Below are 27,995 nucleotides of genomic sequence, written 5' to 3'. Positions count from 1 at the left end.
TCTGTGTCGTTTCCCACAGGTGAACAGCAGTAGAATGTGAAGAAGACAAATAAAAGGACTGACTTAAACCCGAGTGCTGCTGCTCTCACACACTGGGCTGAAGAACTGAACCGCAAGTGCCACACCCCACCACCAGGGGTCCTCGTCTAATGGATTTAAAAAGGGAAACTCACTATGTTTACGTGCACTGCCCTATTCTGAGCCTATTCTTTCTAAACTGCATGTAATCCTGGGACTGCGACAGGACAAAAGTTAAGGGATCATCTCAAAATGGGTTGAAGCTGAAAAGACTTATTCTTTTCCGTCTCTCTGGACGCGCCGTGCTCCCCCGTGCGCTCCCCGTAGCACCCGCGCACGCACCCGCTCCGCGCATGCACTCGCAAACTAATGTTGGCCTGATGCTCGTTGCTGAGAGTTTTTTAGCATTTCAAAACATTGACTGCCACAACGATGTATTGAAGCTTCAAAGCAACAAAAAGACTAAATGTAGCTTCAACCCCCCAAGACGAAAAATATTACGTCTTTTCAGCTTCAACCAATTTTGAGATGATCCCTAAGCGTACAACTGGATTTACTCTGTTTCATCATCACAGCATTTAGAAATGAATTGTCCTGGGTTGAGTTGAAGTGTCCTTTATCTCCCTCCACCGTTAGCAAACAAGCTAACTAAGCTCTGCACAGTCAGTAATAAACTGAGGAAATACTTTGTTTCCATTTTGATAGGGTTAGGGTACTTCTTCTAACAGTACAGATTCAAACGAGCAAAAAAGACTCAAGTATAAGTTTTGAAATACTAGTTTAAAAATGTACTTTAACACAAAAGTATTTCACACAGATTTGGGGAACTGTTAAATCATTAAAGGTAGAATGGACGATTTTTTTCAGCAATTTTTTTATATTATTTCCGCGTGGCGTGGATAAATCATTTGTCCTGCCACGTATCAATCATAAAACGCACCTACCGCTCACCTGCAGCCGCGTCAGGCTCGTCCCCACGTTTACGCGTGCCTAAGCGCATGGATCTATCATAATATAGTTCCCTCAGTGTACGGGGCAAAATGAAGACGGAGAAAGACAGTTCGAGCTGACGCAGAAATGGACAGAAATCTGCGGGAGACGAGCGATGCGATGCGCTCCGTTGCGCTAATAAACAAACGCACGTGTGTGTTGTATCAGTCCGCACGGGGGAGTGCGCATGCGCACTTCCACCTGCGTTCTCAAATCGCCGAAAAATCGTCCATACCACCTTTAACTGTAGTGACTTTGGCTGGGACTTGAACTCAACAGGCATGGGGGCCAAATGCGGCCCTCAGACCCATTTTCGTTGGCCCTCCGGCTCCGGCTCCTGCTAAGTTGGTCCAAACAACAAAAAGTTGTACGTTTCACTGTAAAATTGGAAAAATTCAAGCATTTTGATGTTATACCAACCAAATGTTCCAAGCGTGTGTGGTGTAGTCGGAGTACTCGGTGCGTGTGTGGCGTAGTCGGAGTACTCGGTGCGTGTGTGGCGTAGTCGGAGTACTCGGTGCGTGTGTGGTGTAGTCGGAGTACTCGGTGCGTGTGTGGCGTAGTCGGAGTACTCGGTGCGTGTGTGGCGTAGTCGGAGTACTCGGTGCGTGTGTGGCGTAGTCGGAGTACTCGGTGCGTGTGTGGCGTAGTCGGAGTACTCGGTGCGTGTGTGGCGTAGTCGGAGTACTCGGTGCGTGTGTGGCGTAGTCGGAGTACTCGGTGCGTGTGTGGCGTAGTCGGAGTACTCGGTGCGTGTGTGGCGTAGTCGGAGTACTCGGTGCGTGTGTGGCGTAGTCGGAGTACTCGGTGCGTGTGTGGCGTAGTCGGAGTACTCGGTGCGTGTGTGGCGTAGTCGGAGTACTCGGTGCGTGTGTGGCGTAGTCGGAGTACTCGGTGCGTGTGTGGTGTAGTCGGAGTACTCGGTGCGTGTGTGGCGTAGTCGGAGTACTCGGTGCGTGTGTGGTGTAGTCGGAGTACTCGGTGCGTGTGTGGCGTAGTCGGAGTACTCGGTGCGTGTGTGGCGTAGTCGGAGTACTCGGTGCGTGTGTGGCGTAGTCGGAGTACTCGGTGCGTGTGTGGCGTAGTCGGAGTACTCGGTGCGTGTGTGGCGTAGTCGGAGTACTCGGTGCGTGTGTGGCGTAGTCGGAGTACTCGGTGCGTGTGTGGCGTAGTCGGAGTACTCGGTGCGTGTGTGGCGTAGTCGGAGTACTCGGTGCGTGTGTGGTGTAGTCGGAGTACTCGGTGCGTGTGGCGTAGTCTGAGTACTCGGTGTGTGTGGCGTAGTCGGAGTACTCGGTGTGTGTGGCGTAGTCGGAGTACTCGGTGCGTGTGTGGCGTAGTCGGAGTACTCGGTGCGTGTGTGGCGTAGTCGGAGTACTCGGTGCGTGTGTGGACGTAGTCGGAGTACTCGGGGTGTGTGTGGCGTAGTCGGAGTACTCGGTGTGTGTGTGGCGTAGTCGGAGTACTCGGTGTGTGTGGCGTAGTCGGAGTACTCGGTGTGTGTGTGGCGTAGTCGGAGTACTCGGTGTGTGTGGCGTAGTCGGAGTACTCGGTGTGTGTGGCGTAGTCGGAGTACTCGGTGCGTGTGTGGTGTAGTCGGAGTACTCGGTGCGTGTGTGGCGTAGTCGGAGTACTCGGTGCGTGTGTGGCGTAGTCGGAGTACTCGGTGTGTGTGTGGCGTAGTCGGAGTACTCGGTGTGTGTGGCGTAGTCGGAGTACTCGGTGTGTGTGGCGTAGTCGGAGTACTCGGTGCGTGTGTGGTGTAGTCGGAGTACTCGGTGCGTGTGTGGCGTAGTCGGAGTACTCGGTGCGTGTGTGGCGTAGTCGGAGTACTCGGTGCGTGTGTGGCGTAGTCGGAGTACTCGGTGCGTGTGTGGCGTAGTCGGAGTACTCGGTGCGTGTGTGGCGTAGTCGGAGTACTCTGTGCGTGTGGACGTAGTCGGAGTACTCGGTGTGTGTGGCGTAGTCGGAGTACTCGGTGTGTGTGGCGTAGTCGGAGTACTCGGTGTGTGTGGCGTAGTCGGAGTACTCGGTGTGTGTGGCGTAGTCTGAGTACTCGGTGTGTGTGGCGTAGTCTGAGTACTCGGTGTGTGTGGCGTAGTCTGAGTACTCGGTGTGTGTGGCGTAGTCTGAGTACTCGGTGTGTGTGGCGTAGTCTGAGTACTCGGTGTGTGTGGCGTAGTCGGAGTACTCGGTGTGTGTGGCGTAGTCGGAGTACTCGGTGTGTGTGGCGTAGTCGGAGTACTCGGTGTGTGTGGCGTAGTCGGAGTACTCGGTGTGTGTGGCGTAGTCGGAGTACTCGGTGTGTGTGGCGTAGTCGGAGTACTCGGTGTGTGTGGCGTAGTCGGAGTACTCGGTGTGTGTGGCGTAGTCGGAGTACTCGGTGTGTGTGGCGTAGTCGGAGTACTCGGTGTGTGTGGCGTAGTCGGAGTACTCGGTGTGTGTGGCGTAGTCGGAGTACTCGGTGTGTGTGGCGTAGTCGGAGTACTCGGTGTGTGTGGCGTAGTCGGAGTACAGAATAAGCTTTAATCCCAGTCGGCCTTTCTCTGTCTCACGTTTGTATCGGACAAATATATTTAGTTCTGACGTGACCGTTTTATTACAAATCGAGCCAATTGTTTGATTTCTTTTTACATCTTGTCTGCAATTTATTGTAATTAGAGTCGAGCAGATTATTGATAATACTGTAAATGTCATTTTTTTATGTATCGATTTATCACTTTAAAATGCAGCAAAAAGAACTGATTATTTAATGGCCAAAGGTCCATCTCCCTCTGTATAATGTGTCTGACACTGAGAGAACTAAACACTTCAGGGGAAAATCTTCAGTATTTTAGTCTTGCACTTCTGGGCCAACAATTAAAAATATAAGTTTGTATAAAGAGATATCTCTGCATTTTGTGGGTAATTTCAAACTTTTATACCTCAACTAATAATTAAAAACATGTTTGGACTTATTTTTATGGGGCTGAACGTAAATCTGATCAACTACAGTATAAAGAATGTTTAGATTTCTCTCATGGATGTTTACAGCAATTTGACTCATTTATTGAAGGAATTGTCTGTTTTACTTAAAGTAACTCATATCCTGCTGACATTTAATTTAAAACTCACTGTTTTTTCCATGTAAATTATAAATGATTGAGTCAATCCAAGTTTTGAAAAGGGAAAAGTTAATTACATTAAATGTCTGTTAACTTCTTCTGCTCGAGTCATTCTTTTCTGGACGCTCTGTTGCAGAATTTCCAAATACTGTGTTCAGATCATGGAGCTGTGAGGAGGCCAGAGGGAGGAGAGAGGGAGCAGTGAGGAGGCCAGAGGGAGGAGAGAGGGAGCAGTGAGGAGGCCAGAGGGAGGAGAGAGGGAGCAGTGAGGAGGCCAGAGGGAGGAGAGAGGGAGCAGTGAGGAGGCCAGAGGGAGGAGAGAGGGAGCAGTGAGGAGGCCAGAGGGAGGAGAGAGGGAGCAGTGAGGAGGCCAGAGGGAGGAGAGAGGGAGCAGTGAGGAGGCCAGAGGGAGGAGAGAGGGAGCAGTGAGGAGGCCAGAGGGAGGAGAGAGGGAGCAGTGAGGAGGCCAGAGGGAGGAGAGAGGGAGCAGTGAGGAGGCCAGAGGGAGGAGAGAGGGAGCAGTGAGGAGGCCAGAGGGAGGAGAGAGGGAGCAGTGAGGAGGCCAGAGGGAGCAGTGAGGGAGCAGTGAGGAGGCCAGAGGGAGGAGAGAGGGAGCAGTGAGGAGGCCAGAGGGAGCAGTGAGGAGGCCAGAGGGAGGAGAGAGGGAGCAGTGAGGAGGCCAGAGGGAGCAGTGAGGAGGCCAGAGGGAGGAGAGAGGGAGCAGTGAGGAGGCCAGAGGGAGCAGTGAGGAGGCCAGAGGGAGGAGAGAGGGAGCAGTGAGGAGGCCAGAGGGAGGAGAGAGGGAGCAGTGAGGAGGCCAGAGGGAGCAGTGAGGGAGCAGTGAGGAGGCCAGAGGGAGGAGAGAGGGAGCAGTGAGGAGGCCAGAGGGAGCAGTGAGGAGGCCAGAGGGAGGAGAGAGGGAGCAGTGAGGAGGCCAGAGGGAGCAGTGAGGAGGCCAGAGGGAGGAGAGAGGGAGCAGTGAGGAGGCCAGAGGGAGGAGAGAGGGAGCAGTGAGGAGGCCAGAGGGAGGAGAGAGGGAGCTGTGAGGAGGCCAGAGGGAGGAGAGGTTTTCTTAACTTTGACATATTTCAAGCGTCTTCTTTATCAGGAGCATGTTTCTGGGTCGATAATTTCCGTGGACTTCATTATAATAAAGCTGACTACGTTGCCATGACATCAGACCCAACAACAGCCATTTAAACCAGGTAAACAGTTTCCTCGTCTGCACTAAACAAAGACCCTGAGAACGAAGCTTCATTAACGGACCAATGAGAGTCTGAGAATCACAAACATGAAAAGCTTTTGCAGCAGAAAACAATATTTTATAAAAGATTCAGTAAATGTTTAGAAAGTGTTTGATTACATCACTTCTATGAAGAAAACAATAAACATCCAGAAGAACACGTGACAAGTTCTTAAAAGAAGTCCAGGAGTTCTGAGCAGGGTTCTAAGCAGAGCTGTGGGCAGAGTTCTGGGTTCTGAGCTTTGGGCAGAGTTCTGGGTTCTGGGCAGAGTTCCGGGCAGAGTTGTGGGTGGTGGTCAGAGTTCTAGCGGGAGAACTGGCGTGGGTCTCTCCTCCCCTTGTTGACGTGTTTGAAGACTTTGGCCTTGTGGACGTTGTTGGACTTCTGGTACCCGAAGCCGCCGCCTCCTCCGCGTTTCTGCAGCTTGGCTCCTTTGCTGCTGTGCACGTCTGAGGAAACGCTTAAGGACGACCACACAAAGAACTCAAACATTCATCAGGCAGCAATCAAGACATTATCGTGTCCAAAGCAGGACATCAAACAAAGACGGCGACGCCCACTTTCTCCTCGCAGCGGGTCACATGACTCTGGCTCCGAGTGATCAGTTGTGTCGAGTCCAGTTTAAGACAGCACTGTGGTCGATATTGACCGGTCTAGTGACCATAGTTCAACACTACTTTTCAAGGTGCATTGTGGGAAATTTTGAGTGCGCAAGTTAAAATATAAATAAAATGTGTTCTTTAAAGGAGAAACTCCTTATTTGTTTATTACTATGAACTAAAACATTAAAAAAAATATTGAATATGCTTTTAAATAGTTTACGAAAATGTACAAAAAATGTCAAGATTAATCAAAGAAAAGAATCGACAGCTTAAGTCCACATCGTCTTTCTAATCCTTATACGACTTTTTCAAAAGAATTACTTTCAATCAAATTGATAATCAAGGCCGAGCAGCATAAGGACCATGTGACATTTAGTAGATTTATAAAAGGCTCATGAGCTCCAGAGTTCAGGTGAAACTCCACACTCGAGTTATAATTTTATTTATTATTATAGTCTTCAATAATTCAAAAGAGACATTTAGTCACTCCAAGTTTGAGCGTCTGAGACGAGGCTGAAGATGGAGTAAACAATAAACTACTTTCAGTTTCGTCTGCGTCGCCGTTTATCATCTTTATGGCGCTTTGGATGATGTTGATGCACATGTGTTTCCAGGTGAACCAGTGGAAACAGGACAGACTCAGATACAAGAAGGTGCTGAATATGCCACTTGACAACAGCAGTAAAAGGATACTGAGGTCCACGTACGGCGGCACTTTGAAGCCGAAGGACAGCGCCACCATGGGGAGGTTGAGGGTGTTGACGCTGTAGATCTGTTTGAGCGAGTGCGAGTCGTAGGCGCGCACGTACGACTTGTAGGCCTCCTGGGCAGACTTGTGGAGGTAGTAGTTCTTCTCGATCAGCTTCTCCAGCTGCAGGACAGGAACAAGAAAGGGTTAAAGCAGCAGAGACTCAGAGCGCGGGGGCGAGCGTGAGCGGAGCGCGCAGGGGGTTGAGCGTGGGGGGGGGCACGCACTCACCTGCGACTGGATGTCAGAGATCTTAGTCCAGGAAAACTCGAACTCACTCAGCGGCACCTGCAACAGAAGAATGTTCATGTCAAACGACTTCACATGTAGAAGTTACATTAGTACTTCATGTGACTTCACATGTAGAAGTTACATTAGTACTTCATGTGACTTCACATGTAGAAGTTACATTAGTACTTCATGTGACTTCACATGTAGAAGTTACATTAGTATTTCATGTGACTTCACATGTAGAAGTTACATTAGTACTTCATGTGACTTCACATGTAGAAGTTACATTAGTACTTCATGTGACTTCACATGTAGAAGTTACATTAGTACTTCATGTGACTTCACATGTAGAAGTTACATTAGTACTTCATGTGACTTCACATGTAGAAGTTACATTAGTACTTCATGTGACTTCACATGTAGAAGTTACATTAGTACTTCATGTGACTTCACATGTAGAAGTTACATTAGTACTTCATGTGACTTCACATGTAGAAGTTACATTAGTACTTCATGTGACTTCACATGTAGAAGTTACATTAGTACTTCATGTGACTTCACATGTAGAAGTTACATTAGTACTTCATGTGACTTCACATGTAGAAGTTACATTAGTACTTCATGTGACTTCACATGTAGAAGTTACATTAGTACTTCATGTGACTTCACATGTAGAAGTTACATTAGTACTTCATGTGACTTCACATGTAGAAGTTACATTAGTACTTCATGTGACTTCACATGTAGAAGTTACATTAGTACTTCATGTGACTTCACATGTAGAAGTTACATTAGTACTTCATGTGACTTCACATGTAGAAGTTACATTAGTACTTCATGTGACTTCACATGTAGAAGTTACATTAGTACTTCATGTGACTTCACATGTAGAAGTTACATTAGTACTTCATGTGACTTCACATGTAGAAGTTACATTAGTACTTCATGTGACTTCACATGTAGAAGTTACATTAGTACTTCATGTGACTTCACATGTAGAAGTTACATTAGTACTTCATGTGACTTCACATGTAGAAGTTACATTAGTACTTCATGCGACTTCACATGTAGAAGTTACATTAGTACTTCATGCGACTTCACATGTAGAAGTTACATTAGTACTTCATGCGACTTCACATGTAGAAGTTACATTAGTACTTCATGCGACTTCACATGTAGAAGTTACATTAGTACTTCATGTGACTTCACATGTAGAAGTTACATTAGTACTTCATGTGACTTCACATGTAGAAGTTACATTAGTACTTCATGCGACTTCACATGTAGAAGTTACATTAGTACTTCATGCGACTTCACATGTAGAAGTTACATTAGTACTTCATGCGACTTCACATGTAGAAGTTACATTAGTACTTCATGCGACTTCACATGTAGAAGTTACATTAGTACTTCATGCGACTTCACATGTAGAAGTTACATTAGTACTTCATGTGACTTCACATGTAGAAGTTACATTAGTACTTCATGTGACTTCACATGTAGAAGTTACATTAGTACTTCATGTCAAACCATTGAAGCCCCCAATGTATCAAAAGCTCCATTTTGGCCTGTTTTATCACATTGGGGGCGTGGCCTCATTCCGGGGACAAAAAGCAGTTTTTTATAATTAAGAGAAACATGATGGTTTAAAGTTTATATAGAGGTTAAAACTGTAGTGACTATGGTAACTCTGCGTGCGCGGGCCTCTGAGCGGCGCGCGCCTCGTACCTTGGCCTGCTTGAGGAAGCGCAGGAAGCCCAGCTCCTCAGGTCGCAGGATGAGCAGAGCGTGGCCTCGGCCATTTATCCCCCGAGCCGTTCGTCCCACTCGGTGGATGTACTCCTGTCACACAAACACACAGGACATAAGGACTAATAATCTAATCTTCATGGACAAATTAGCATAAGAATATCCGTCTGCACCTGGAGGACTTCTTTACCTCCCTTTCCACAACTCATATTTCCTTTTGAATGATCTGATGATGATCAGGACCTTTACCTGGTGCATCAAGTCCAAACGTCCAATACAGTGACAACTGAATCTTTTCAATAGACCCCTCCTGGACAAATGAGGAATTACACTGACTGGCCAAATGAAATCATTTAAGATTCAACAAGTCTAAAAAAAAGAAATATATATATATATATATTTTGATGTGTTTAACCAGCACTTTGCCATGATACATGAGGATAGACCTGATGAGCAAGTGGTTTCCCTTCAGCACATGAGGTCTTAAACAGATCCACAACTATGTGTTCATGTAAAAGAGTTTCCCCCTGTTTAAGTGAACAACCCCAACGGGAACAAGAGGTGGAAATGAATAAGTTAACAAATATAGATCGATATTTCAGCTATTGCAATATAATTTTGAACAAGATATGCATTTGGCCATATCGTAACTATGGATATAGCGGTTAATACTGCGTGTTTCCTCTGTCTGCTTCATGTCTGTCACTGCTCTCATCTGTCCAGACTCTGGACTAAAGCGCTTCACTGTGACACAAAGGAATATCTCTGCAGGATTTATTTACAGACAGCTTTGTGTGACACATCTTTATGCTCTAAGCTGACTCCACACTGCGTCCTGAGGAGGACAGGGCCGTGTGGGCTGTAGTTTCTCTCATTAAAGTCTTTTAATATTTACATTATTAGCATCAGACGCAGTGCTAACCACACAGAGCCAAACTGTGCTGGATGTGCTGCTGTTGAAGTGCTTTTTTCCTGCAGCTCTGAAATAAACCCTGTCACAAGCTCCACATGAAGCTCCAGTTACATTTCAGTCTAATCAGAACATTTATATATTGTATATTGACATGAGGAATGATTTGGAGGCAAACGTGGTCAAATGGCCCAGGCCCCGCCCTAATATACTCTAAAAATAAACATTTTCAGAGATAATGTCAAACAATGAGAAGGCTAAGCTCCGCCCCCAGAACAGACCGTCCCCATGGCAATTAACTATTTTAGGTTTATGTGTGACACCCTCTGCTAGAAACTGTAGGAAGTGAGACTTATATAGCTGTAATCAGAACAATGATGAGACCAGAGTCTGTTGAAGGTGAGTGGAGCCCGTCCCTCACAGTAAGTACAGCAGCAGGAAAGAGTGTCAGACCTTGGGGTCATCTGTTGGGTCATACTGGACGATCCAGTCCACCTCGGGGATGTCCAGGCCGCGGGCAGCCACATCAGTGCACAGCAGGATCCCAGAGTCTGCGTTACAGAACTGGAAGAAGGTGGTGGTGCGCTTGGTCTGCTTCTGCTTGCCCTGAAAGAAAGAGCACAGCCAGAAGGTTAGAACATCCTCCTGTCCTGTCCTGTCCCGTCCTGTGTGGACTGAAGCGTGTGTGGTCTGCTGGAGACCAGGAGGAGAGGAAAGAGGCTCACGTGGATGGCCATGACAGGCAGGTCGATGTAGTTGAGCAGCTCGTAGTGGAACTTGACGGACATGCAGGAGGAGAAGAACACCATCAGCTTCTTCTTACGATTCTTCTTCAGGAACGTGAAGAGCAACAGGAAGCGCTTCTCTGAGGGACACACCACGTAGCCCTGAGGGACAGGACAGAGGGACAGTGTGATTATTAAGACAATTCTATCGTTTGTAAAACCTGACGCTCAGTTAATTCCGGAGTATCCTGGATTCCCTTTTTAAAATTTTCTTGTACATACTGTATTATTGTATACCAAGCCTTGAAATAATTATTTTTACGTCCCTGTCAACATGACAGGTACCGATCATTTGGTACCTGTCATGGCTAATTCTGAATCGGTCACAAGGAAAGGAAAACAGAACAACATCATTAATGAAAAATTAACTTTTATTAACATGTCTCTTTATCATTTACAGGCTGAGAAATAGATTTTCAAAGTTAGGGGCCAGGGGGGCCCCCTCCATAAAAAAGTTTGGGGGCCCCAGCAATTTCAGGGGCCCACAAACGCGCGCGGCGTCATAAGAACAAGATAAATGTGTTGTTTTAAACCTGGTTATTAGCATGTAAAACAATTTAAAGTACTTTTATCTGTTATTTGATATGAAGAGCACAAATACTGAATCATATAAACCAGAGATCATGATGTTTAATACCGTTTAATTTAATATAATGTTTCTTAGATACAAAATAAATACTGTTTACAGCATTTGACACAAGGAGATCTTGTGGAATATATAAAATCACAGCCTACAAAATAAACTACTAACATATATACATTGCCCCGATGCTAACAAATCCAAAGGGGGCGGGGCCCTTGGGGCCCTTGGATACTTCCACATTGACATTGCAACAAAAGCTGTAATTTTGCACATAAGGGACAAACAACTTTAAAAAGACTGAATTGTGGACTGAGGAGATTGACGCACGCCAACCTCGATATCACTTGTGGCGCAAAATTAGAGCGGGCATTTCCGAGTACAACCGAACGCAGCGGCCAATCAGATGCCCGCTTTCATCCACATTAGATCACGGACACCGCTCGGCCAATGAGAAGCGAGAAGACTGCGAAGTGGCATGTCTGTCAAAACGAAACTTAAGCGATGGAAATGCCCGCGCACATGCGCTCCGCTGCCTTCCTCCGCTGTATAACTACAGCAATAATCGTGGTCTGTAGTACAGCGCGCCCGAGTTTGTGCATAAGAATCGCTTTGGGCATGTTCACCGCGCTGTTTTTGCCTATTAAAAATGTATATTACGGCGAAAAATTTGCATCGGTCATTGTGTCTGGAACCTTAATTTTGGAGTCGGTCAAAACTGATTTTTGCGCCGGTCATTGACCGTGTCCGGCCCGTTATTTTGAGGCTTGTATACACAGTATTCTTGTACATACTTGTACATATACTTGTCGGTTCTCTGAGCATCAGACCAGAGCAGTCTGCTGTAGATCACCACATGGTTGCTGGGTGCCTCTGCTGACCCCTGCTGCATGATGGGAGCTTCAGCGGGCAACACAAAGACAGTCTGTGCCATTCTCACATTCTCCGGCCCAAACGTGTGAGGGCACATTTCACTTTACTCACTGCTGGCTCCAGTGCAGAGAGCAGCATATTAAACTGACCATTAAATTATGCAGACTTCACACACTTCAAAATGAATACTTTACTACCTATACAAAGTATATTATAAAAAATATATCAATAAATGTATAATATCTTAAGTCGCTTGATGGGAAATGCCTCAGTGGCTGATCATTACAGAATGTCCAGTATCTCTACAGCAGCTGGAGTCGAGGCCCAGAGCCGCCCAGGTCTCACCTGTTCCAGGCCGTCCACGGTGGCGTTGTCCTTGTTGTCGTCCACGCCCACGTACAGAGGCTCCTTCTTCAGCGAGATACGAGCCAGGTCCTCCACACGGCGTGTCTGAGTGGCTGAGAACAGCATCGTCTGCCTCTTCTCTGAGAAAAACCAACAGAACACAGCATCAGCACATGTCCGAGCAGCGGCTCCAGAGACACATTCTCAAGTGGACGCACTGGGCAGGAGTTTGATGATCTGCTTGAGCTCCTCCTCAAAGCCCACCTCCAGGATGCGGTCGGCCTCGTCGATGATGAGACACTGCAGGTTCTTGAACATGAAGCCGGGCGTGTTCTGAAAACACAAGTTTAAATCTGCTTACCGTATTATCCAGACTACACCTTTTTACATAGTTTGGCCGGGGTGCGACTTATACTCCAAATCAAGTTATATGTAATATTATGTTATTTTCACACTGACAACCGCAAGAGGGCGCTCTAGGCTCTGAGCGACGCAGAATCTGCACTTCCTCCGGAGTTTGTGGAGTTGTTTAGAAGTGACACAGAGGAAGAAGAATTCAATGAATTTAGTGATTTGGGGTAAAACTGATGCTTTGCTAAACTTGTTAGCATGTTCTTTATGCTATAGTTATCTGAATAACTGGTGTTTTTTTCTTCTCTTTTATGCATTTTTAGTCTAGTTATTATTTTATTTTCAAAATGGTCATCTGTATTAATGAGTCAAGTCAACTTAATTAACAGATTTTCTCTCCCCTTATTTATATTGCACGTCTATACATAATAAAAAATATGATTAGGCACTAGGGCTGAAACGATTCATCGAATAATTCGATGACAAAAATTCCTCGATTCTTTTTTATTCCGCTTCGATTATTCGTTTTATTTTGGTCTTATTACGCGAGGTTATGTTCGTGCGCGGGACTTTGTGGTTGCGGCGCATGTTTCCGCACGGCCGCTGCGCCTCACTTGCCTGTAGTGTGTTTGAGACGGTTTGAGATGCTGCTGAGTCCAGTGCGATGAAAATGTCAAAAGACACGGGCAAAGAAAGTGCGGACAACGACAAAGAAACAGAACACGGGGGGCAAAGAAAAAGACCTAAGTTGTCTAAAGTATGGGACCATTTTAGATTAAATAAAGCAGACCACACGGTGCAAAATGGACCTCTCTTTTCACAACAGCACAACATCAATGATCCAGCATATGAAGAGAAAACACCCTGTATATTCTGCAAAAGACGCCGCGAGGTAAGTTCACTTAGCGTTAGACTTGCATGTCTAAAGAAATGCACTGTTTTTCAAATACGTGTTGAAATTGAGCTTGAGAAATGGATTGTTAACTGTAGTTTGGCAACAAGTTGTTCATGTTAACAATAACAGTCCAAATCTTTCAAGTATGTGTGTCAAACACAACTTGGAAATCTGGAAATATTATTACCAGATTATAATAAATATTTATCCTTCCATTTCAGCACACCCCAGCCCCCTATGGTCCCATCATGTTCAACAGTACAGTGACCGCATTCTGAACATGTTAGTGACTGACATGCGTCCACTATCAATGCCACTAGCAAAGTATTTTCTATGCATTCCAGCCACGCCCACACCATCAGAGCGCTTATTTTCTGCTGCAGGTAACAGTGTTGACATGCTCACATTTCTGCACTGCAACAGTGACATGCTCACTTAATGTTTGTATTAAAACAGAAAAGTAGAATTGTTCTTATGTTTACTCACTTTAAAAGACAGCTATTGCTTGTAGCCTTAACATTTATTTTTGGATGAACTGGAGTTTTCTTTCACATTTGGCAATAGTATTTAACTGTCAGTGTACTATACTGATATGCTTTATTAATATTTTTGTTATATATTACCATTTGACAACTGGTCAGTGTAATTGTATTTATTTTGGTATCCTAATTTATTGTAAAATCTCATGCATTTTTATTTTTTTCAAATCCTCATGGGAAGTTCCAGTACAATGTTGATGGTTGTGCAATTGTTAATAAATGTTAAAAGTGATTTGAGTAATGTATATTTTCAAGAAACGGCCAATAAAGCTATAAATTAAATTAATCCGATTAATCGAAGTAATAATCGATAGATTACTCGATTACTAAAATAATCGATAGCTGCAGCCCTATTAGGCACTATATAGGCCTATTATATAAGCCAATAGATCATGTTATAGTATGTTTAGGGTGAATGTACATTTGGAAATAATGAAGGTACATTAAACCATCTTTGGAGGTAAATGCAACCTCATGAGGCTTATATACCGTCCCTTTATTCGATTCTGGGGAGAGCACTGAAGGAACACCAGAGAAAATCATGGTTTACATTTGGTACAGAAGCCTTTGTTTTTGTGTTTACACTGCGTCTCACAGTGGAAATGCACCTTTGATGAATCTTTCAGACCCCTCCATAATTTCTACATGGGAGAACTTGCAAATTGCAGGGGTTATTTAGAGGGGCTCGTTTTCCTCTCTGTATACAAGTAGAGGCGTTACCATCAGGATTTTTGAGGTTGATCCCAGATATTGATCTGAATTGACAAGTGACCTCTGATCTTTGATATAGACTTTTTAGGGGCAGTTTGATAATGTTTGATGGAGGAAAATGTGCAGAAGAGAGCAAAGAGGACAACTTTCAAACATGTAGATACAAGTAGACGTGTAGTATTAAATGCACCTCAAAAAGCACATTACGTCAGCACAATATGATCCGCTTAGACGCGCTTTTGTCCCCCAACAGACACTTTTAGAGCTGGTTTCTGGACACCCTGAGGTCCTTGTTTAGACTTATTGTCTGACCTGCAGATGGTCCAGCAGTCTCCCTGGTGTGGCCACCAGGATGTTGACTCCATTGGCCAGTTTCTGGGCCTCGGCCGAGCGGTTGCTGCCGCCCATGATGAGGCCGAACGTGTGCACGTGATGCGCCATCAGCTCCTTCATCACGCCGTACGTCTGCATGGCCAGCTCTCGAGTCGGGGCCAGGATCACCACTCCAGTGCCTGAGGAAGAAGCACACAAGTTCATCTATGAGACATGTTTGTTATGGGGGTGATTTAAGGGACATTCACAATACAAACAAACAGAGTCGGTTCGATTGGGGACCAATCGAAACCAAACCATTGTCTCTTTCTCTGAGCTTGTCTGGTTCAAATTCACAAAACACTTTAAATCGATTGAACCAAATGTTCAGGCGAGTACAAGCCGTGTACGAGGCGGGTGAGGGGCGTGTACGAGGCGTGTACGAGGCGGGTGAGGGGCGTGTAAGAGGTGTATACGAGGCGGGTGAGGGGCGTGTACGGGGCGTGTACGAGGCGGGTGAGGGGCGTGTACGAGGCGGGTGAGGGGCGTGTACGAGGCGGGTGAGGGGCGTGTACGAGGCGGGTGAGGGGCGTGTACGAGGCGGGTGAGGGGCGTGTACGAGGCGGGTGAGGGGCGTGTACGAGGCGGGTGAGGGGCGTGTACGAGGCGGGTGAGGGGCGTGTACGAGGCGGGTGAGGGGCGTGTACGAGGCGGGTGAGGGGCGTGTACGAGGCGGGTGAGGGGCGAGTACGAGGCGGGTGAAGGGCGAGTACGAGGCGGGTGAGGGGCGTGTACGAGGCGGGTGAGGGGCGTGTACGAGGCGGGTGCGGGGCGTGTACGAGGCGGGTGCGGGGCGTGTACGAGGCGGGTGCGGGGCGTGTACGAGGCGGGTGCGGGGCGTGTACGAGGCGGGTGCGGGGCGTGTACGAGGCGGGTGAGGGGCGAGGACGAGGCGGGTGAGGGGCGTGTACGAGGCGGGTGAGGGGCGAGTACGAGGCGGATGACGGGCGTGTACGAGGCGGGTGAGGCGCGTGTACGAGGCGGGTGAGGCGCGTGTACGAGGCGGGTGAAGGGCGTGTACGAGGCGGGTGAGGAGCGTGTACGAGGCGGGTGAAGGGCGTGTACGAGGCGGGTGAAGGGCGTGTACGAGGCGGGTGAAGGGCGTGTACGAGGCGGGTGAGGGGCGTGTACGAGGCGGATGACGGGCGAGTAAGAGGCGGGTGAAGGGCGTGTACGAGGCGGGTGAGGAGCGAGTACGAGGCGGGTGAAGGGCGTGTACGAGGCGGGTGAGGGGCGTGTACGAGGCGGGTGAGGGGCGTGTACGAGGCGGGTGAGGGGCGTGTACGAGGCGGGTGAAGGGAGTGTACGAGGCGGGTGAGGAGCGTGTACGAGGCGGGTGAGGGGCGAGTAAGAGGCGGGTGAAGGGCGTGTACGAGGCGGGTGAGGAGCGTGTACGAGGCGGGTGAGGAGCGTGTACGAGGCGGGTGAGGGGCGAGTAAGAGGCGGGTGAAGGGCGTGTACGAGGCGGGTGAGGAGCGTGTACGAGGCGGGTGAGGAGCGTGTACGAGGCGGGTGAGGGGCGAGTACGAGGCGGATGACGGGCGAGTACGAGACGGGTGAAGGGCGTGTACGAGGCGGGTGAGGGGCGAGTAAGAGACGGGTGAAGGGCGTGTACGAGGCGGGTGAGGGGCGAGTAAGAGGCGGGCGAAGGGCGTGTACGAGGCGGGTGAGGGGCGAGTAAGAGACGGGTGAAGGGCGTGTACGAGGCGGGTGAGGGGCGAGTAGGGCGAGTAAGAGGCGGGTGAAGGGCGTGTACGAGTCGGGTGAGGAGCGTGTACGAGGCGGGTGAGGGGCGAGTAAGAGGCGGGTGAAGGGCGTGTACGAGGCGGGTGAGGAGCGTGTACGAGGCGGGTGAGGAGCGTGTACGAGGCGGGTGAGGAGCGTGTACGAGGCGGGTGAGGAGCGTGTACGAGGCGGGTGAGGAGCGTGTACGAGGCGGGTGAGGAGCGTGTACGAGGCGGGTGAGGGGCGAGTAAGAGGCGGGTGAAGGGCGTGTACGAGGCGGGTGAGGAGCGTGTACGAGGCGGGTGAGGAGCGTGTACGAGGCGGGTGAGGGGCGAGTAAGAGGCGGGTGAAGGGCGTGTACGAGGCGGGTGAGGAGCGTGTACGAGGCGGGTGAGGAGCGTGTACGAGGCGGGTGAGGGGCGAGTACGAGGCGGATGACGGGCGAGTAAGAGACGGGTGAAGGGCGTGTACGAGGCGGGTGAGGGGCGAGTAAGAGACGGGTGAAGGGCGTGTACGAGGCGGGTGAGGGGCGAGTAGGGCGAGTAAGAGGCGGGTGAAGGGCGTGTACGAGTCGGGTGAGGAGCGTGTATGAGGCGGGTGAGGGGCGAGTACGAGGCGGATGACGGGCGAGTAAGAGGCGGGTGAAGGGCGAGTAAGAGGCGGGTGAGGGGCGAGTAAGAGGCGGGTGAGGGGCGAGTACGAGGCGGATGACGGGCGAGTAAGAGGCGGGTGAAGGGCGTGTACAAGGCGGGTGATTTGTGATAATATCTAGGACTTGAGAAGTATCAAGATTACAATATTTGACGCTTTAACAATTAGCTTTTACTTCAGAAATACTTTAATTGATTTCATTATTTATATACCAGTCTTTATTGTATTTTTGTTTGCTCAAAGTTAGAATGTGAAACCAAACCAAAACTAAAAATACACCCTTGGTCATTTCACTCACAAATAACACTACTTTTGCTACTTTATTATATCATGGTATTTTACTAGTGCCAAAAGTTCAAGATCATTTAAAAAATATTCAAAAAAGGTCTTTTATTCTTGCTCAAATTTCGACACTAATTTTAGATCAGTATCAGATTTTCAATACTTTAACCGTAATCCCTAGTTACAATTCATTTCTTCACATTTGATTCATCCTTCAGCCGAGCTGGGGAAAGTTAGTGAGTAAACTCATTTTCTCATTAGATGCAAAGGACAAACTGACCGTTCCTGGGCATGAACTTGAGCTTGTAGATGAGCTCGATGGAGGGGATGAGGAAGGCCAGAGTCTTTCCACTGCCGGTCCTCGCAGCTGCCAGCACATCCCTACACACAACAGGTCAGAGGTCACACATGTCACTCAGACCTACCTTTCGCCAAACAGGAGCGCACACTCACCTGCCCTCCAGCAGGGGGCGGATGGTCTTGTGTTGGATCTCCGTCATGTGCTCAAAGCCCATCTCTTTGACCGCCTTCAGCGTGTGAACACTGACCAGGTCAGAGAGAGACGCAAACGACGTGTCCTCGAACGCCCCTGAGACAGACAATACTCATCAGTGACACGTGTGTGTGTGTGTGTGTATTACACTACACAACGGGTGTGGTGTCTGTCCTTGCAAGTTCTCTGAGCAGCAGACCAGTGCAGTCTGCTGTGGATCACCACATGGTTACTGTATGCCTCTGTTGACACCCGCTGCATGATGGGAACGCTCAGCGGGCAACACAAAAAGGCAACCCCACACACACACGCGTATCCAGAGATGTACTGCCAAGTACAATGGAAGATTGTATCCTAATACATGGATATCCCTAGAAAGCTGTGTTTTAAGTTGACTAAATGTCTATTTACATTATGTAGAGTAACTAAACACATTGAAATTTCAGGTTCACAATGTCATGAATATTAGAAAACAATTGTTCCATTAATAAGTCACTTTTAGGCTCAGCAGATTCAGCCTTAATGCAGTTGTCAGCAGTTTGATGAGTGCATTATTCTGAATGAATGTTGTTTAAAACTATCACAGTACACATAAACATTCTGTGTACAGCCTAGCTTCCACTACAGATTATTCTAAATATAATAACCTCACTGTGCCCTTGATGGCATTTTGCTGTGTTTAGTCTGTACCCGTTAGTCCAGATGGAAGCTCTGGCTGCTCCTCTTGGTCCTCGTCCTCTGATCCATCCTCAAGCTGTGGAACATCCTGAGCTTTGGCCTTCTCTTCCTCCTCCTCTTCCTCCTGCTGCTCTTTGACTTCTGAAGGTTTGGGCTTCTTGACTGGAACAAATAATACTTGTTCACACAACTAGAACAGAAACGACACTGCTGCCATTAAACGAGGTCAAAACACCATTAACGCTAAATATTTAAAGGCAGTATGGACGATTTTTCGGTGATTTGAGAACTCAGGCGGAAGTGCACATGCCACTCCCCCGTGTGGACTGATACAACACACACGTGCGTTTGTTTATTAGCGCAACGGAGCGCATCGCTCGTCTCCCGTAGATTTCTGTCCACTTCTGCGTCAGCTCGAACTGTCTTTCTCCGTCTTCATTTTGCCCCGTACACTGAGGGAACTATATTATGATAGATCCATGCGCTTAGGCACGCAGAAACGTGGGGACGAGCCTGACGCGGCTGCAGGTGAGCGGTAGGTGCGTTTTATGATTAATACCTGGCAGGACAAATGATTTATCCACGCCACGAGGAAATATGATAAAAAATTTGCTGAAAAAAATCGTCCATACCACCTTTAAGAAGATCAAAAGGAGAAAACTGTCAAAAGAGTATAAGGCTGCACTTTGGTGTTTCATTTAACAGTTAATTTATTTTTTTGATGCTCAACAAGTGTCAGCCGCAGAAACCAAAAAGGATTTTAATATATATATTTATATATTAGGGCTGGGCAAGTGGACGAGTTATTATCGCGTTAACTCACTTATTTAACGCGATCAATTATTTTAACGCGCATTAACACAGGTGGGATTCCCCTGGTCCGCACCAGTTCTAAAGCCTCGTACAAACCACTGCGCCCGACGCAGAATTTGAGCGCGTGTACATTAGAAAGACAAACGCACCGGACGCGCGTTCGACGCCCTGGACGCATGTCCGTAAAATACACTCAGCAGCAGACGTACGTCTGAGTCGTCCTGCACGTGCTCAGTGGAGTCGAGTCGTCCTGCACGTGCTCAGTGGAGTCGAGTCGTCCTGCACGTGCTCAGTGGAGTCGAGTCGTCCTGCACGTGCTCAGTGGAGTCGAGTCGTCCTGCACCTGCTCAGTGGAGTCGAGTCGTCCTGCACGTGCTCAGTGGAGTCGAGTCGTCCTGCACCTACTCAGTGGAGTCGAGTCGTCCTGCACCTACTCAGTGGAGTCGAGTCATCCTGCACGTGCTCAGTGGAGTCGAGTCGTCCTGCACATGCTCAGTGGAGGAGTTGTGCTGTGCTGCTTTTCTCGTGGTGTAAAGGGATTTTAATGTTGGACCATGGCTTTGGTGTATTAACTTTACAAAGTCAGCGGCTATAGGCGCCCGCCGGGGGCCCACGTGAGCAGGTCCCGCGTAGCTGGGGAAATCCGCAAGAAGGGCCCGGTGCGCGTCTTTATCAACTTAACCTGTTACCGCCCACCTATTTTCGCCCTGTGCAGAATGGTTGGACATACCCAAATGGCATTGCTTATTAAAAGAGGATCTTATGTTCCACATGCAAGTGTGATGCATCATTAGAAAGCCTTCTAGTTTCTGCAGATGTGCACATGAACACTGTCAGGGCTTCAGAACTTACACTACAGAGGCCCAAACATGAACAAAACATAATTTTTTTAGTCTCGCCTGAATATTGTCAATTTGTAATGGTCCTGAGCATGACATACTTCATTGTGTGCTTATGCTGTTCACTGTACATGATGTTTATCTTGTTGACAACAACTGTGTAAAGTTTCAGATCTCTGGGAACAGGCATTTTGGTGCTGTTGACCTTTTTGTATCAAAAAGTATATTCGGAACAAGTGATCCAAATATGTGCCAACTGTGCCAAACTGTTTTATTACAATTTTAGCTCCTCTATGATCATAAAACATACATTTTGATGTTTTGTAGGCCACTAATACCCATTATAACTGCTAAAAACAATGAATGTGAAAATGTGTATTTATGAGTTTACCCATGCATTTCCCATATAAAGATGAAAAAAAATTTGTATTGATATAATAATACATATATCTAACAAAATACGCGTCCCAAAGGCTAATAAAATCAGAAAACATGATGCGTAAAATCTAGTCGCAAAATGCAGAAAAATCTAGGCTCTGACAGCCTTACGCACGAGAACAGGGAGAATTCTGTGTAAATAAACCCTTTGTCCCGCCTACCAGGAGAAAGCTCTCCTCATTGGCTAGAATAATATGTCACTCAAAGTCTCCTGTGTGCCTGTTAGCAGAAGCTAAGGGCTAAAAACAAAGATGGACGCGCGCTTCAGAAGCGCCGAATTTTTTTCCTCCGGAGGCTGTAGCAAACAAACCCGGTGACAGAAAAATTCGTGGATGGTCTCATTCTGTAGGTAACAGTGTGTGACATCGATCTCTTCCTTAGACTATCGTATAAGTCAAACAGGTCATTTGTTATGGACGGAGAAATGCGGCGGACAAGCGCATTCTCGTCCGGTGAGAAACGAAGAAAAGTTTGTTTACTTGACAATATCTCGAAATCAGATAACTTCAGGAAAAATACAAGTGGATATTGTTTTTCAATGATTACTTACGGACAGACTGAGTACAAGGATGTACAGAATTAAAGCCGTTTCGTCCATCATAAACAGCAGGTAGGACATGCGTTTGTAAAAGTTGAGACTTTCTCACAAACTATTGGCAATTGCTTCTTGGGGCATATTATTCAATGTAAATCAATGACATAGTCGTTTTGTTGAGAAAATAGGCTTTAAAATGATGTATGGCTTGCTGGTATTGACCACGGAAATAAAAGTGATGATGTAAGAGAATATTTGAGCTATAGAAAATGTTCGCCGGCGGACAGGTGGGTGGTAACAGGTTAAAACGTGAATAATCTGGTGCCTTAGCAACTGGCTTAGTGCAGAGGAGTAAAAAAACACCCAGTTTTAGGAATCTACCAACTTTTCTGGTTCTTTTCAATGCCCTGGCAGTGGCAATAAGCTTTAGTTTTGTGTTTGATCACATTGTTTAAGTTAAAATGTAGACAATGTATTTATTTGTATTGAACTGGTTAAGTGTTTGTTTGCACAACTAATGTTATGGCGCTTTAGTGTCAAGTTCTAAGAATGTACAAACTGTACTGAAGTGTTTTCTGCTTTAGGGACATTTGGTACTAGACTGGTTCTAATGCTCCTAAAATGTGTTTTGAGTGTCTAATGTTTCATGAGATTACAATGTTTCTGACGTTACCTCTGAAGTGGCCTGTTCATCTTTAATGATTGTGGCTCAGGATTTTGTGGCAAGTGAATACTTAATATTTTATTTAACTGCTACTGAATAAAAATGCTAATGCACTTTACACTTCTTTTGAATTCATTTTGAATTTTGCACGTAAAAATGCGATTAATCGTGATTAATGCAATTAAGCACGATTAAAAATTGTAATCGTTGCCCAGCCCATCCATATATATATATATATATATATATATATATATATATATATATATATATATATATATATATATATATATATATATATATATATATATAGACAGTGATAAAGTTAGAAGTCATTTCAAAGTGCATATTTTGGGGTAAAATTATCTAAATGAGCTCCAACAATATAATCTTTTTGACAACACCATCCACACCTCGCTGCCATCTAATTCTGCACCGACCTGGAGCCTGTTCTGGTGCGGCGTCGCCCAGCTTCTTCCTCTTCCTCCTCTTCTTCACCGCAGACTCGGAGCTGCTGTGTGCAGTGTTCACCGTCTGCGGCGGTTCGCTCTTGGGTTCGACTTCACCCTCTGAGGGGGCAGTCGTCTCCTTACAAGCCTCTTTCTCAAGTCCATTTACTGTTAGGATATAAGATTAGAGGAAAGAATGAGATTTTTGAAACATTTACATACATTTAACTACTAAGGAAACACAAGGTTGCTCATGAGATTACATGGCTCATGATACGATAATGTAAAGCTAGTATTATGATTGGAATTATGTTTTAATAATAGGATTCTGTTGAAGGTTCATATTTTAAATGCATCCAGGAGACTTGACAGAAATAATTAAATGGGATGATATAATAAAAGATCACTTCAAAATGTTTGTAGAGAGCTAAACTACTACTTAAATATGATGTAAATAAGAATGCCCATAATAATACACTTAATAGCAAACTATCTGAGAAGGTATCATTACTAGGGATGCACTCGTTATACTTTTTACAGTTCAAGTAGCTGCATGACTCTCCTAAAAAAAATCATAATCTCTCTCATGATTAAATACAGGCCAATAAATAAATAAAAATACCCAATATCAATTGATTCAAGGGGACTTCGTTTATAATAGCCAATTGCGTTCTGATGAGGGAATTTTGAAAATCAAACTTTCAGGACCCTTTGTTAGGCATGTACCTGTCAAAGGTGTGTCCAGGACCCTGCATCAGTATTATGTGTTATGGATTTATCAACCCTGTGTGGACTCGTTTGATCACATCACACCATTCTAAAACCTCTGACATCCATTGGACTTTGCTTTTTCTGTCAGATTGCAAAATAGTTGTCCTGGGTTAGGATTCATTAGTACTACTGACTCAGAAGTGTGCGTTCTCTAAAATGCATTTGATGACATCATAACACATACTAGACTTCCTAAATACAACTGTACTTGTGTAACGTGTTGCTAGCTTTAAGGGTTAATCCAGTAAAAGCTTTGGTGATGGCTAAATTCTGGATGCGTTGCCATTTGATCTAAGTCTTATGGAAGCTGTTACGATAATCATTGTAATCCATGTAAACGTATTACTGTTTTTATAATCATATCTCACGCTGCTAATGTGTTTAAAGCAGTGCTAAAGCTAACGTGGCTAGCAGCTTCTCCCCGGACGCACGCACACTTCTCCCGCGGCAGAGGACACACTCGTACCCGGCTCTGGCTCCTCGTCCTGGAGTTTCAGCTTCCGCTCCTTGTTTTTGTCGCTTCTTTTCTGGATCTTCTTGCGGAGCAGTTTCATCTGTAGATCCGCCATGGCTTCAGTGGCCCCAGGAGCAGATGTGGTGCAGCAGGAGCAGCGGCGGTGGCACACGTGTGTTTGGGCGGAAGTGTTCAGTCAGGACCTAGATGGTGAGGGGCGGGCCCTATGCTGCCTGACCAGAAATCAGCGGTACGAAGCAGAAGCGCCTGAGCTATTTGATCAAATTGACCCTTTAAAGTTTATATAAAGGCTAGAGTAAACTAAAACGTAGTGAACACGATTACAGTGGTATATTGAAATAGAGTATTTTATTGTATTTGTTATATACTGTATTCTGCTCCTCCTAATGTGAATGTATTACACTGTTGTAAACATGGACCTCTTATATTAGAGGTTGTAATAGAGTTATTATTGAATTCACCTATTGAGGGCGAACTTGTCCTGGTGTGCGGGCTGTTAACTGTAAATGATGTGCCGCATGTACCTGTACCAAACGTTCAAGTAAAGAAAATACACTGAAATGAACATGTTAGTTCGGCCACGATGCAACAATTACATTAAAGATTTGAGCTGGCAAAATGAAGCTTTGACATTTGACTCGATCCCTCGTGTTTCATTTGCTCCACTACGCCATCATGTGGTCAAAATAAGTAAAGTGATACAGTATGGAAGCGTAGTATATAATAAAATTATATATAAAAAAATATATTTATTATATTATATAAATGGCCGTGGCTACAGAGCAGCGGCGCGGTCAAATAGCCCATCAGTTTCAGGGGCCGTGGCACAAAATAGCCTAGCAGTTTCGGCCGCGCACCGCGGCTCAGTAGACACTCCCATAAAGATAAGATTAGATAAGATAAGATAAAATAAGATAAGATAAGATAAGATAAGATAAGATAAGATAAAATAATCCTTTAATATCCACACAAGGGGAAATTTCGTTGTTCCACTGCAGTAGAAACAGAAGGAAAGGACAGATTATAGGAAGTTTCAAAAACACACTCTTAATAGAAGAACTCTTATGAACAAAAAAAAAAAAAAAAACTCTTATTAACAAAACTCCTCTCCTATCTTAATAGGGAATGGAGGGGGGGAAATAAAATAAAATAGATAAATAAAAATGAAAAATAAAGATAAAAATCAGATAATAATAATGATAATAAAATAAAAATAAAATAAAGTAAAAATAGCTAGCACAAGACTAGGTAATACTATTAGCAGGTAAGTAAACCGTATAAAAAACAAAATAGAACACTCTTATTTACAGGTATTGCACATGGTTGATTCAGTATTGCACATGAATATGATGGTATTGCACATGGTTACATCAGTATTGCACATGTTCAGGGCTAGCAGTGTTTGTTGTAGAGTCTGACAGCAGCTGGAAGGAAAGATCTGCGAAACCTTTCCTTCACACAGAGAGGGTGATAATCATTACTAGTATTATTATTATTGATCTCTATACTATCACGTTATTTCCTGACATTATCACAGCAAAAAAAAAAAAAAGACAATATCAAGTAAATGGACTGGATTCGAATAACATTTATAAAATGTACTAGTTTTTTCACAGAATATGAAAATGGAAAAATACGCCGGACATTGGGACAGATACAAGATGGCAGAGGTGGGAGTAAGTCACTTATGTGTTCAAGTCCCCTAAAGTCATTATGTGTGCATCATTATGAGTGCGAGTGTTGCCTAATCTTCCTTTATGTCCTACAGTTGGTGAATGAACTAAATGCTCACTTCCTGAGATTTTATTAATCGCCCATCCCTCCCCCTGCACAGCTGCATGCTCCCTCTTCCACAGCTGGACAATGGCCTGCATCTGTTCCTCTTCACATCTCTGCCCTGGCTCATCAGCTCCCCACTTCACCTGGACTCACCCATGTCCCCAGCACACAGTCCCCCTGGACTCACCCGTCCCCCCAGCACACAGTCCCCCTGCCATCCACTGACTGTCAAAGCAGAACAGGTGAGGAAAGAGCTGTAAAGGATTAAAGTGAGGAAGGCAGCAGGACCTGATGGCATCAGCCCCAGGCTCCTTAAGTCCTGCGCAGATGAACTGTGTGGAGTTATGGAGCATGTCTTCAACATGAGCCTGAAGCTGAGGGTGGTACCACAGGTCTGGAAGACCTCCTGTCTGGTACCTGTGCCTAAGACACTGGTGTGGAGTACGACCTGGCAGAGTGGATCCTGGACTACCTCACTGACCGGCCCCAGTTTGTGAGAGCCCGGGACTGTGTGTCTGACACTCGGACCTGCAGTGTGGGGGCGCCTCAGGGCACCGTCCTTGCGCCCTTACTCTTCACCCTCTATACTGCAGACTTCAGACATGACACGGACAGCTGTGTCCTGCAAAAGTTCTCTGATGACTCTGCCATCATCGGACTCATCTCGGACGACAATGATGCGGAGTACAGAGGACTGGCGCAGGACTTTGTGGACTGGTGTCAGCGGAACCACCTCCTCATCAACGCGAGAAAGACAAAGGAGATGGTGGTGGACTTCTGCAGACGCCACCCCACTGCCCCCTCACCAGTGAACATCCAGGGACGGGACATTGAGAGAGTGACTCATACAAGTACCTGGGTGTTCATCTGAACCACAAACTGGACTGGACTCACAACACAGACGCACTGTACAGGAAGAGCCAGAGTCGGCTCTAGCTCCTGAGGAGACTTAGGTCTTCAGGAGTGACAGGGCCACTCCTGAAGACCTTCTATGACTCTGTGGTGGCATCAGCTCCTGTAGGTGTGGTCTGCTGGAGCAGCAGCATCACAGAGAGGGAGAGGAGGAAGCTGGACAAAGTCATCAAGAAGTCCAGCTCCGTCCTGGGCTGTGCTCTGGACTCGGTGCAGGAGGTGGGGGACAGAAGGGTCCTGGCTAGAGTCACATCTATGCTGGACCATGAGTGTCACCCCCTGTGGGACAGTGTCCACTCTGGAGAGCAGCTTCAGTGAGAGACTGATCCACCCTCGCTGTGTGAAGGAAAGGTTTTGCAGGTCTTTCCTTCTGCTGCTGTCAGACTTTATAACAAACACTGCTAGCCCTGAACATGTGCAATACCGTCATATTCATGTGCAATTGCTGTTGTACTCACATGCAATAGTGTCACATTCATGTGCATATAACTGATGAGAATAGAGTGTTTATTTGACCATTATTATTAGTATTATTTTGTCTTACGCTAGCTGTTTTTATTTTATTTTATCATTATTTTCCCCCTCCATTCCTTATTACGAAATGAAAGGTTTTGTCTATAAGAGTTTTGTTTATAAGAGTTCTTCTATTAAGAGTGTTTTTTCTGTCCTTTTCCTCTGTATCTAAGATAAGATAAGATATTCCTTTATTGTCCCACATGGGGAAAAAAATCTACCTGCGTTGCAACATTGAAATTTCCCCATGTGTGGACAATAAAGAAATATCTTATCTTATCTTAAGTGACAGTATCACTGAGATAGTATAAAGTATAAAATGTAATTTTGTGTCAAATGTATTTTATCACAGATGGTATCTGCCTCTAAGACATTGTATTATCATTACCAAAAGTAGTAAAATATGTATTTATACAATCAATATTAAATATTCAATTTTGGACATTTAAAAACAAAAATAACACGGTCATGTCAAATAGCCCCCCTCTATATTTTGCGGCACCAGCCACCACTGCTTAAAGGTGCACTATGTACCTTTTCTGAGTCCAACACCTGCTTGTCTCCATGGAGATTGTATTGCTTTGCTTTAGATATATACACACACAAACATGCCTACTCATTGTGAGCCTCTCCACAGATCTGACCTGTAACGTGGCCTTTATCACTTGTTTGTCTCCAGATAGTTTTATTTTTTCTAAGCAAAGCAATGATATCTCCATGGAGACAACCCTCCCTAGAGAAGTTACTTTAAAGTTTATACACAAGGACATTTGTTCTGTTTAAATCCTTTATTGGTACTTTAATGTTCTAAATGTTCCATTCTCACAGAGATCACAAATATGGTATATTTTTGCTGCAAATAGATGATGTCCTGATTTACTTTAACTATAAGTAGAATATAAAGAATATGTAATATAATGAGCTCTCCATGGAG

General features: G+C 45.8%; 2 protein-coding genes across 3 annotated transcripts in view; one reads left to right on the top strand and one right to left on the bottom strand.

Moving 5' to 3' along the window:
* Nucleotides 1-1,531, top strand: part of LOC140359337 (glycerol kinase-like) — a 39,639-nt gene extending 38,108 nt beyond the window's left edge. For both annotated transcript variants that reach the window (XM_072444217.1, XM_072444216.1), the window contains one exon: nt 20-1,531. In XM_072444217.1, the coding sequence (XP_072300318.1) occupies nt 20-33 (14 nt within the window). In that variant the 3' untranslated portion in view covers nt 34-1,531. The remainder of the gene's footprint in view (nt 1-19) is intronic.
* A 4,062-nt stretch (nt 1,532-5,593) lies between these two features.
* On the bottom strand, nt 5,594-24,034 carry ddx18 (DEAD (Asp-Glu-Ala-Asp) box polypeptide 18). The gene is made up of 14 exons (XM_072444215.1): nt 23,849-24,034; nt 22,603-22,779; nt 18,889-19,038; nt 18,159-18,294; nt 17,986-18,086; nt 14,988-15,187; nt 12,398-12,512; nt 12,180-12,319; nt 10,322-10,483; nt 10,050-10,202; nt 8,666-8,779; nt 6,938-6,994; nt 6,652-6,829; nt 5,594-5,805 (listed from the first exon to the last, which is right to left on the bottom strand). Exons 1-14 carry the CDS (start codon nt 23,949-23,951, stop codon nt 5,660-5,662), a joined length of 1,932 nt encoding a protein of 643 aa, XP_072300316.1. The 5' UTR covers nt 23,952-24,034; the 3' UTR covers nt 5,594-5,659.
* Between the last annotated feature and the right edge of the window lie 3,961 nt (nt 24,035-27,995).

The sequence above is a fragment of the Eucyclogobius newberryi genome, unplaced genomic scaffold, assembly GCF_026437365.1.
Source record: "Eucyclogobius newberryi isolate DKJ021-1_F unplaced genomic scaffold, fEucNew1.0.hap1 SCAF_14, whole genome shotgun sequence".
NCBI classification, from domain to species: domain Eukaryota; kingdom Metazoa; phylum Chordata; class Actinopteri; order Gobiiformes; family Gobiidae; genus Eucyclogobius; species Eucyclogobius newberryi.
Note: the sequence above shows the minus strand (reverse complement) of the source record. Positions and strands in the feature narration are given on the sequence as shown.

Coding starts and splice junctions, on each gene's coding strand:
- ddx18 (XM_072444215.1), bottom strand. CDS start 23,951: ATGGCGGATCTACAGATGAAACTGCTCCGCAAGAAGATCCAGAAAAGA. Junction 22,780..23,848: donor GGACGAGGAGCCAGAGCCGG/GTACGAGTGTGT, acceptor ATATCCTAACAG/TAAATGGACTTGAGAAAGAG. Junction 5,806..6,651: donor GCCGCCGTACGTGGACCTCA/GTATCCTTTTAC, acceptor GCGTTTCCTCAG/ACGTGCACAGCAGCAAAGGA.